This window comes from Chamaea fasciata, unplaced genomic scaffold (assembly GCF_029207755.1).
Source record: "Chamaea fasciata isolate MVZ Bird 193981 ecotype frontalis unplaced genomic scaffold, bChaFas1.0.hap1 SCAF_5, whole genome shotgun sequence".
NCBI classification, from domain to species: Eukaryota; Metazoa; Chordata; class Aves; order Passeriformes; family Sylviidae; genus Chamaea; species Chamaea fasciata.
This window is the reverse complement of record NW_027094090.1, coordinates 64,362,882-64,374,532: the sequence shown is the minus strand read 5'-3', so window position 1 is coordinate 64,374,532 and position 11,651 is coordinate 64,362,882. Positions and strand designations below refer to the sequence as shown.

Here is an 11,651-nt window from a genome sequence, read left to right as displayed (position 1 = left end):
TTCTGAAGGAAGGAGGTGTGGAGCCCTTGAGAACAGCAACAGTGCCTGATGCAAACAGACTCCCTGTGAAGGGGCACCTACTGCTTTGGTGTCTGCAGTGGTGTGGTTTGTTTTGGTTTCCCCTCCTTTGGTTGTCTGACCTGTCTGCCAGTAAAATACTAAATTTTAATATTGATTTATTTCTAAATTGCTGCTCCTATAGATACGCATCCCCGCATTATCCTGATGAGAGGCCTGTTTGTTCCAGGCTCTGTCAAACCCTTGAAACTTATTTTCAGAAACCCCTCCTGGGAATGAATGATGGATCTTCGTGACTGCAAATTCTTTCCAAGCCTGTTCTCTGCCAGCTGCCCAGGAAGAGCTGTTCCTTTGTTTTCCTGCTGCATGGGTCTTCCAGCTTCAGAGATGAGAGTAGGAGGGATGGGAAGAGGAAGGTAGTTCCAGGGGTATGGGGTATTCTGTCGTTACCTCTATCCAGCATTTCCCTTGCCTCCATTTTGAGTGTGCTTTTGCTGGATCAGAATGAAACTGGACTTTTCCCATTGTAAATACTGTTTTATGTGAGAAAGGGGAACACTTCTGGTGTATAAGACAACACCACCATCCCTGCAGTGTGGTGGAGGCAGCAGAGCTGTGCTCTGGCAGGGTCCAGGAGCAGTGGGGGTGTTGGGGGTAGGAGTTCTGGCCTGGGACAGAATGGCAATGCGCTGCCATTTTGGGCAATGTGGTAGCAGCTCCGTATCTGTTTCAAGATGGGTAAGTGGACTTCTAACGCAGCAGGAGAAAATCATCAACCCTGTCTTGGGTAGGATGTCACCTCCTTTTGCTAACACAGTCGTATTAAACGTTCTAGGGCGTGGTGGGTTTGCTTTCTTTCTTTGGCTTTTCTTTTTCTTTTTTTGTTTAGACTCAAAGTGCCTTGCTCAGACTTGAGTAGAGGCACGGCTTTGGCTTCCAACACCTCTGTGTGTTTGTTTCTCTCGGAGTTTGAGGGAAGTCGGCGTTTAGGTTGGGTGGAAACCTGCCTGGGAGGTTCTTCCGGAGGCCAGTACTGCCTTTAGCCGGCCTGGCGAGCGAGAAGAGAGGCTGGATCGCTGGACGTCCGCGTGCCCCGTTCCAGGAAGCGCATTCACCCGCCGGCGCAGCGGAAACACCCCGCGTCACCCGCTCCGGGCGGCGCTGCCGCTTTAAGAGGGAAGCGGTGACGTCATCCTGTTCCCCCCCCCCGCTCGCGGGCAGTGGGCGGCGCGCGCGGTGCCGTGCGCAGGCGCGGAGCGAGGGCCGGGCCGGGCCCGGCGTCGCCATGGGCTCCTGAGGCCTCCGCGACCCCGCGCCGGTGCCGGCGCCGCCCGCGGGGCAGCGGGCAGGGCCCGACCCGACCCCTCCTCGCCCCACCGGGCTGGGCCGCGCCCGCCCGCCCGCTGCATGGTAAGACGTGGCGGGGGCGGCTGCGGGCGCGCGCGCCGGGCCGGAGAGGCCGCGCTGGCGCGGGGCTGGCTCGTTGAGGCGCCCACGAACTCACCTTGGGCCCCGCATCGGCCCCGTGTGGTCTCGATTCCCGCTCCTCCCCAGTTCCTCCTCCCGTCCCCCGGCGTGGCCCGACTCCCCCCGTCCTCACCCGGCCCTCCGCCCCTTTCCCCCGCTGTGCGCCCCCTTCTCCTCAGGGCTGCCCCCGCCGTTCCCCCTCCGGGCATATTCCTCCCGCATGGCCTCCACACCAACACACACCGCCCACCCCCGCGTCCACCCACGGCCTCCCACTGCAGCCCCCACAGCCTCGCCCCCACCCCAGCCCCGGTGCAACCCACCCAATTCCTTTCTTTTCCTCCCTCTCCGCAACCTGTCTTTGCTGCAGCTGTTCCACTCTCCCCATGCATGCACACGCACCAGCACAGCCCCCTTATTCCTCAGTGCTGTCACGCTCTTTGGTGGCATTGGGTGGGTGTCACTGTCTGCACGGGTGTTTCTGGTCCTGGGTGGGCTGGGAGCTCAAGTAGACTGCAGTAACGTGGAGGGCACCAGGCTTGTGTTTGCTGGGTTTCCGTTGCTTCAGACTGGATGGACTGACAGACGCCTCGTGCATATGCTGGTGTGGTAGGTGTGTGAGGAGGCTGCTACTATGCCTGTGTTCTCGTGCACTGTAGGTGAGTTGTGGTGGGTCTTGTTTGGATGCTTGTGGTGTCTTGAAATCTCAGTTGCTCTGTGAGGGCTAAATTCACCCTTGTCAGCTGCAGCATGAAGTGGAGGGAGGGCTTTGGAAGAACGTGTGCGTGACTGAGTTCTGATGAATTGTGGAAAGGGACTAGAGTGATTTCAGGGACTGCTCTTTGAAAGCTGCCTGGAACACTCCGAAGCTGTCTAGAGGGGGTGGAGAAGGAGTGGGAAGTCTAGAAGAAATAGTGAAGATGGGTCCTGCTTACAGGAAGTTTGAAATCTTTCTTGCCATGTAAGGAGCTTGAACAGAAGTAATTATCGAAGACATAAAGACAGGTTTCCTCAGAGAGAAGACTGTTTACCTCTGTTGAAGATAAAAATAGAAGACACTGATCAATAATAGAGCAAAGGCTAATCGGGTGAATAGAAGTGGCTTTCCTATCCTGGGAAAAAAAGAAAAAAAAAAGAAAACAATCGATGAAAATGTAATAGAGCATACATCCCCCTATCAAAGACTTGGCTCTTTTAATTCAGTAGTTAACTATGCCTTCGAACTTGTGTTGCTGGATGTTACCCTTTGGTGTAAGAACTTAGCAGCCTCCCTGAGAGGGAACACAGATTACTCTAGGAATGTTAATGTTATTCAGATTTCTAATACTAAAGGTTTGTATTTGTGTGATACTCTTGGCAAAAAAAATAAACACTCATGCTTTTAGGATGTTGGCTAAATACCAAACAATAGGAACTTTGGGAGAGCTTTTCTTATGGTGAAGGTATCCCAGAAAGGCCAACATCAGGCTTTCTTTTTGCCTTTGTCCCCAGGAAAATGGGCTTTAAAGCTGCCTTTAGGTCCTTAATGCTGTCATTATTATGGTTGTGCTGTAAACCCTAGGTGGCATGAAAGCAGTAGGTGGGTGCCTCTGCACCTGGAGCAGGAGTGTTTTGGTCTTGCTGCAAAATGATGGGGAAGCTTTACTACTGGAGCCAGCCTTTCTGACCAGCTCGGTGGTGTGGGCAGATGTTTTTCTTTGCTTTCCACTCAGGTCTCTACAATCAGTTCCGAGCGCTGGACGGGTTGTGTTTTGGAGACGTGGGGCGAGGGGATGAGAACCTCCCAACCACTGGGCACCTTTTGGACTTTACTTTGTCTGTCTCCTTAGGACACGTGGCAGTCAAAAGGGGAAGGTTCTTAGATAAATTGGTCAGAAAATGAAGTTTAGAGTGACTGGCTGGTTTGGCTTAACAAAAGCATTCTGAGCTGTCTGGTCTGTAACCATTTGACAGAATCCAGCTAGAAATCTGCCTTGTTCTCTGTCAGCTTCTTTGCCTGTTTGCTGGTAGCAGGCTGGGAGGTGAGCTTTTGCAATTGTGGAATTAGGGTTCTTTTCTTCTCATGGATAAAGGAAAGGTGACTGGGTTTTTTTCCTAGCACAGAGTAACTTTTAAAACCTCTTTCCCCCTCAGAAAAGGCAGACACTCTCTACCAGTTCTACTGCTGAATTAACTAAAACATCTAATAATCATGTTTTGGTGTAAGATGACAATCTTTTAATTTCCACGTGAGGAACTTACCCTTCATTCCTTCTCCCTTTCTGTTTTGGTTTTGTTTTTAATTTGCTTATGTTTGCATTGAGGGAGATAAACTGTTACCTGCTCCTTCTAGAAATGCCTGTTTCATTTTCAAGCAGCTCTAAGGATATCTTTGAGCTCTTGCAGCAATGTCTGGTGGAAGCAGTGAATTCCTCAGGATATGTTTGTTTGATCCTAGCTGCTTCAAGAGCCCAGTGTTGTATTGAATGAAGCTTGAAGTAAAACACGAAGTTTCAAATCAAACTTCCTGATTCTGAAGTGCCACTGCTATGACTTTTTTTCTCAGTGTTTCCAGCCTAAAACTGAGGAAACCAAGGAAAGCAGCAGTGAATGTGCAGGTTGGTCTGTCTACAATATGAAGAGGATAGCACAGTCTAAGAGAGAAATTGCATTTAACCATTGTACAGTCGAGTTTTCTAGTACCTGCCTGCTGCTGGCTGCCCGTGTACCAAAGCAGCTGGATGTTATTGAGCGGCCCTGGCTGGGGGCAGAAGCTCCTTTCTGCCTTAGAGTTTGTGATTGCTTGTGCTTGCCAAGGCCCTGGAGATTTGAGGTGTTGTAGAGGATAACACTGGGTTGGAGTTTTATGTGCTGGCTTTCCCAGCTATTCGCTTGGAGTGCTGTGTCTGGTGTGTGCTGTTCTCACTTCTTCCCAGACTCACTGGGGTTTGCTTTCTTGCGGTAGAAGAGCGGTTTCCTGTCAAGACATCACACCCTGCCAGAACGCTTGGGACTCTGAAAGCAGTTTGGCACTGTGATAAGATGGATTGAAACACTTACCTAAGACAACTGTAAAATGTTAAAGTGCTTGAAATGAAAACACCCTTACAGTAAGAGTTTTGGGGTTCTTTTTTTTTTTTCCCTCCTCCATTTTTTCTGTTTTTCTTTCTTTTTTTTCTTCCCCTTTATGAACTACTTTTGGGGAAAGCAACTGGAGTGGTTTTCAGAGCGACAATTCCCCAGGAAGGTTTTGGAAGTGAAATTCTGCCAGCTAATGCAGTGAGTTGCAGCCACCCTCCAGGAGTCTCACCTCAGAGTTTCTGTCTTCTAAGAAGAGGCGTGGGCTGGAGTACTTATTCACAGCCAGGTTCTCTCTCTTTAAAAATCAGGTCAACCTCCGTGGGGTTTTTGTTTCTGGTGGTGTAAGTAACATGTCTGGGAAGGCAACAGCGCAAGTTTTGTCCAGGGAAAATGCAGTGTATGGGCAAGCTACTCAGGAACTGTGCTGTAACTGGGTCTGACCAGGTCTTTATAGCCCCTGAGGGGCACAATTCACCGGAAACCCGAAAAGGGAACTAACTGACATTCTACCTGCACTATTAACCCATACAGTACCTGGATATTTGTCTCCCCACCCTCAAGTCTGTCTCTGTATTGAAAGGATGGGAATGTTGCTATTATTATCTTACAGTCACGGTGCCTGGGAGTCGGATGATTCTGAAAGGATCATCTGTTTGAGGGTGTTGTATAATGAAGAGTGACCAAGAGCAGAGAGAGTTGGTGTCACGCTTTCACATTTTTTGTGTCTAGCCCCAAAGCATACATGTCTGCCTGGGTATTTTGTACATGTGGCCCCTCATCAACTCACTAGTATTAAAAGGTCCCTCTGATTCAGCAAAGAAAATGACTGCAACTTGTTATGTAGTGCAGCAGTGAGGCTTCAGGAAGGAGATGAGATGAAATAATACCTTAAAAGCTGACCTTGCCGACCCGGTGTTCCCTCCTCAGGCTGCAGAACATGACATGGATGCTATTGGAGGCTGCTGAGCTGATTGTTTGGGAGCCTGCAGCTGCCTGGCTGTCTCCAACTCAGATCTAGCCTCAGCAGCAGTAATGTAGCTATGCCTCTGTCCAGGTTACTTGAAATGAACATGGACAAGTCAGTCACCTCAAGAGGCAGGTTAGAAGTGAGTGAATTTCTTTTCAGGGCTCACCACATCTTGTCTCTTCCTTGCCGGTTTTGCTGTGAAAGTCTGGTTAGTGGTGGGTGAAGCTATTTGCAGCTGTTTGTCCTGTCATCTGGGAGTGCCTTCTCCTCCAAACTCCTGTCTTACAGTGTTCCTTCCCCCCTCCCAATAACTTTGTGAAGGCACTAATTTTACAAGAGTCTTAAGCCAAAAATCATTAATACAAATTCCCTTTCAGGTAACTTCATGCAACTGGGTAATTTATTGTTAGAGTGTCTGGAAACATTGAGCTAAAGTTTTGTCTTTTTTTTTAAGCATGCACCCTCTCAGGTTGATGTTTGGTTTGTTTGCTGCTGCTGCTGCTGGCTTTTGGGATAGAGTCCAGGGATACAAAGGTCCTAATTCTGCTTTCAGAACTTTGCCTCCGTAGGATTTTTATTTTTCTTGATGAAGTAGCAGGGCAGGAGAGAAGTGTGGAGGGGCTAATGTTAGATAGGAGCAATGAAATTAGAAGTTCGTGATTTTGGGGAATTAGGATGGATGTTTGTATCTTATGTCCAGAGGTTTCAATTAAAAAAAAAATTAAAAAAAAAAAGCAAAGATGAGCAACAGCCTACAAACAAAAATAAGCCAATGAGTTGTTGTTGCAGCAATAACGAAATGGCTTTTTAGTGAGTGTGACCTTGGGTGCTTTGTTGAGAATCACTGATTTTACTTCTGCAGTGTTCATCGCTGCTACATGCCTGCATCAGAGAATGATTGCTGGGGAGGTCAGATGTGCCATTGCCCTCATATGCACCACTGCACAGTTGCCTCGACCTGTGATATCTGGGTTCTTTCAGCTCATTTACTTGCTAAATTGGAGTATGGATCTGATCTGATAGATTCTATATGTCGTCTTCTGCATGGAAAAGTATACTCTAGTGTATTAGAAAAACTTCCTTTGTATGTGACTGCCACAAGTTCAATACTTTTCCATGCTGCTGTAGAGTTTGAGTTCTGATTCTTTTTAAAGAAAGTGTATACCCTGTGGTAACCAAAACTGTTGTCTACCCTGTCTTGACACTCAGTGGTGGGAAACAATGAATGCAAGTTGTGGTGGAATAATTTCTGATTTGACTTTGTTCTTGAAAATTTGGCAAATGAAATGCAAACATCCTCTGTCATGTGGGACACAGCTGTTTACAACGCATCCTTTTTTCTCCTTGCCTCTTTTCCCTTTGCCAGTTGCAGAATATCTTTATACTCTTTCTGTGTTTCTCCCCTGGGAACAGAGGGCTTGCCTGGTTTGTGTGGAGTGGGGGCTGTTGGGAGTATGGGAAAGGGACGCAGTGCATGGCCCAGGCGTGTTTGATCCTGTTCTCAAAGGACAGGTTGGAAGGTTGGGGAACATCCCTTCTCCTCCTCTCCCTCCCCCTTTTTCTCTTTTTCCTGTCCCCTTCCAAAAAAAAGGACTGGATGTTGGATGTTGACCTATCACAATGTGGGTCAGTCCACACACACACACACACACAGAGAAAAGGAGGAGGATGGGGGGAGGAGGGCTGTGCAAGTACAGTCAGACAACAGAAATTAATAGAGCAGAAAAAAACTCTGGAAAAAAGAGTGCATGGCTCAGGTTAAAAGGGTTTTGTTGTTGATTCTGAGTTTTTTAATGGGTGCATGGGGAGGGGAAGCTTCTCTTAGGATGACTGTGGGCTAGCAAAATGGGTGGGGGCTGTGTGAGCTGCAAGTGGAGAAGATTTTTGTGGTATTCTCAGATTTTAATTTCCCTAAAATGAGAAACATAGGGGTGTGACCTTGTTGAAGGTTAAATTGTTTGTGTGTACAGTGCAGTCTTTTGTGTATGTAGGCATTGGATCATCTCTTGAGTATGGCTTAGTGGGTGTGTACCTTTCCCTGTGGTTTGGTCCTCCTTAGGTGCCCAACTCCTCTACCTTCTGCTTCTGAGCTAATGGCTCCCTGCTTCACTCTTGCTGACCCTACTGGTCTTCTGTCCAGTGACACTTTCCCCTTGTTTCATTGACTGTACCGAGAGCTGTGAAATTGTGACTGGGGCATCTTTTCAGACTGCTCACTCCTGTAAGTAATACCACTAAGGAGAACTGCATTTGGATCTGCATTTGTTGGGCAGGCAGACAAGCATGTTAAGCTCACATGGAGTGCAGCAACTGTAGATGCAAGCACGGTGTGTAAGTCTGGTGAGTGCCCTTCTTGTGACTGAGCACAGCATTGCTCATGTGTGTTCAGAGTCACCCATGTGTGCCTGTGTGTCAGGTGTATCTTGTGGGGTGACTTTCACCAACCTGAAGTTAAAAAAGCTTTGCCCAGCATGAGCAATAAAATGTAAATGAGTTGTACTAGTTAGAATTGCATGCCAGGTCACGTATTTAACTCTGATGTTTTTGGGAGTGCTACTGGAGACCTTAAAAGTGCACTGTTGGGACCTTTTCATGTCTCATAGCTAAGTAAACTAGATGCCACCCCAGAGAGCAAAAGCAATTCAAGAAGTAATAAATGTAAAAGCATTTGATTTTTCTTGGATTGCTATCACTGATTTCAGCTGTGCCAATGACTCTCTTACTGTGTAGTGCTATTTTGTCTTATCTGCCTGCTCCTTTTCCTCTCTTCCCATTTCAGCTGGTGATGCCATCCCTTTGCATGTTGAAAAGACCTTAGATTAATTATTTATCATATATACCTAGCACAACAGAAAGAGCTGGTCCCAGTTGGCAGTCCTAGGCATTGTTACAATTAAAATAGTCTAAAATAAACCTTGAGCCATTTCATCCTGTGTTTTTGTATTGTCTTGTAAGTCTAGGGCACATTGTCAAAAAACATTAAGCTGCTGCTTTCACTTATATAAAGCTCTTGCATGTGTCTTAACAATTGCAGAAAGTTCAGGCTCTGATTATCTACTGCATGGCACTTCTGTATTTTTGGACCCGGAATAAAGATAATTTAATGGAGAAACTCTTGAAGGAATAAGAATTTGAGGGGAATAAAAAATGTTTTTGTGGTATTTTAACAAAGTTCAGTATGGTGGATATTTATAGCAATATAAGTGTGGAGTAGGTTAATAGGAAGAACATTGTCTTGTCTCATAGCTCTCCAGGAGAATCTTGCATCCAGGTCACGTGTGGTTTTTGGTTAGTCTTGTACAACAGAAGGAGGATTAGCTGTTAAGACTTTTTCATAGGATAGCTTTGTGTATCATTCTTTGCTGACTCAGCAGTTTAGAAATTAAATATGTTCAGCCTCGAATGAGATGATCTATTTTAAGGACACAGATTGTGTTTGCAGATGGGAGAGAACAGCTTCTGAGTCCTATTGTTTGGGGTTCTATTCCTATTGTCACTGGGATAGGTCTTGCTCAGAGCAGGCAAACACCTCCTCTTTACTAGATTGTGGTTGAATATTCAGATGTACCCCATGGAACTAAAGGACCACGCCTGAACCTTTCTTCTCTCCTCTTACACCACTTTTGTTGCGTCAGACGTGAGGTTTTCATATTTATGTTTGTTTATCTTTATGTAAAAATACCTCCTCCTCAGTGGTAACATTTTCCATGCCTTTGTGCAAGCCAAAAATGAAGTTTTTTGTTTTCACTTTTGCCACATCCTGTCTGTTTTCTGTTTTGAGTTTATTTTCAGCAGAAGAAGCTGCCATGTTAATGTTGGAGACAGGAGATCTCTGTTTCCCAAAGATACCGGACTGGCAATCTGCTCCCGATGGAGAATTAGTGTGCTGTTTTTTCTGTGGGTGCAGGCCATGTGGACACATCCCTGCTACTTTACATCTGTGTGGTGTCATTAAGAGAAATGGTCCACATGCCATTTGGAGCTTCTTCTCTATCAAGAATGTTAGTAACAGTGTTCTCCATCTCTGGGTTTTTATCAGTATAGTTATCTTCATAGAAATAGCACCAGCTTTGTTTTGTTTTCTTTTCCACTCCTTGCATTGAGAGCCCACCCTAATACTCCTAAAGTGTTTTCAGAAGACGTGTTAAATAAGTGTAAGAGGTACTAGTTTGGTGTTTAAGCTAATGCCCTGGCAGCACAAGGCCTTGTCTTGCTCTAATGTACATAACTTGTAATGACATCTGGGCAGGAACAGGTGACAGCTTGTAGGAGATGGGGGTGTGATCTCTGCCTTCCATGTTGGGAGATGGTTGTGTATAGACCTCAGCATTGCCAGAAGCTCCTGTAGCCCATGTAGAAGGATCATACTAGCTCTGATCCAGATTTCCTGTGGCCATCCTGGAATACACCTAACCTGTGTCCAAAAGCCTTTTGTGTTTACGTAGATTTACTTTTATGTGTGCTTGTTTTCCAGTTTCCAGAGTTTAGTGCTTTTCCTGGCTCTCTGTTCTGGTCTTGTTGTTACAGGTTACCTCTGGGGGGAGCAAGGTAGTCGCTTGGAGACGGGGAAAGCTCCAAAAGTGAAATTTTTAAGTGTTGAAATATTTTCCTTTGGTACATTTAGGAGAGTTCTCTAGAGAGGGAGCATAAGTGTGCAGGGAATTTTATTCTCCCTTGAACTGAAAGCAGTGAGGCAGAGATGAAACAGGTGGGCAGAGAAAACAGGGTATGGCCGAAGAGTAAGAAATACTTCAAAATTTATTATGCATTAGATTGATTTGTATTGCATTGGTAATTCAGGTTTCCAAATGCCTCTAATTTGACATATGGTATTGTCAAGCGCTCTCCTCGTGGTTTGGTACCTTGCAGTGCTGGGAACTGTATGGACAGAGAACAAAAAGATGGTTGTCCCAGAGAGCTTAAAATGCGCAAGAAACAACAGAGAAATACAGCCAGCTGGGAGGAGCACCAGGAAAGAAATCACAGCCAGGAGGATGACTGATGTCAGGTCATTGCACAACTGAAGTAGCAAAGTGGAAGAGTGGGGAAGATGGAGGTGAATAGGGAGTAGCTTTATGGCTGTTGGAAAGTATCTTTGTACCCAGGCATGCGGGGAAGCAGGAAAGTGTGTTTTGGCACTGACTTAGGCTGTGGTGGAGGTGGGTGTCCAAGAAATAAATGTCAAAACACATTCACAGTGTCAGGTAGGAGGGAATCTGCTGATACCAAGGTACTGGATCTGTAGTTTATCAAGGCAGTATTTTTGTTGTGACATGTTCCCAGGCACCACCTTTACTGGGCTTGTGTCCTGTTGCACAGTGGGAAGAGACATCTCAGAAGCAAGGCCTGTGTAGAGTTGCCACAACACACCCTCACAATGCTCTTTTTAACAAGGCAGAAGAGGAGCTAGCAGACTGAGCTGGTGGTAGTGAATGAGCTGAAATCCACTTCCTCGGTTAAGGCTTCGGTCGTCTGTGCTGTTACCTGTTTCTTAAGTGTAGACCGGAATTGCTCTTACAGCTTCAGCTTTTTACATACAGTAGTATTTCATAACAGCTTTGTGCGATGCTTATACCTGTCACTGTAGCTGTGATGTGTGGGACTTGAGGAGATGAGAAGGGATAATTTGGAGGGTTTATGTTAATTTTGCAGATTTTGGAGTGCAGCATTCCTTCATGTTTCACTAGCAAGGAGAATGAACTGCAAACTGATGCATAGAACCAATAAAAGGTGTCAAGGGAATAAAAAGCTGTCCTCAGGGGCAGCCCTGAGTGCTCATGGGTGATGTGGTTTGGGGTTTGGGTTGGAGATGTAAGCCCAGTTTTGTAAGAGAGTTTGTGTATTTTCTGCCAGAGCACAGTGGTCGAAAAAGTTACTACTTTCCATGACTGTGTGAATTGAAGGGGATTAGGTGAAGAATGATGCACAATCCTGTAATTAATGGCTGTTGATGTATAATCGCAAGGGGGCAGTGTTAAGATTACATACACAACTTCAATTTATGACTGACCTTGTTTATGAATAAATAATCCCTGTAATGACAAAATGCTTGTTGACCACTTTGCCCTGTTTCCACTTATTTTAAAATGAGTGCAGAGACACAGAAGAATTCCCTTTCATATCCTCAGTTCTGTTGATG

General features: G+C 46.1%; 1 protein-coding gene across 2 annotated transcripts in view; it reads left to right on the top strand.

The window, feature by feature from the left end:
- Window positions 1–1,277: 1,277 nt before the first annotated feature.
- TMEM184B (transmembrane protein 184B) overlaps window positions 1,278–11,651 on the top strand; it is a 30,653-nt gene continuing 20,279 nt past the window's right edge. For both annotated transcript variants that reach the window (XM_066184113.1, XM_066184112.1), the window contains exon 1: window positions 1,278–1,428. In XM_066184113.1, coding sequence (XP_066040210.1) covers window positions 1,426–1,428 — 3 coding nt within the window. In that variant the 5' untranslated portion in view covers window positions 1,278–1,425. The remainder of the gene's footprint in view (window positions 1,429–11,651) is intronic.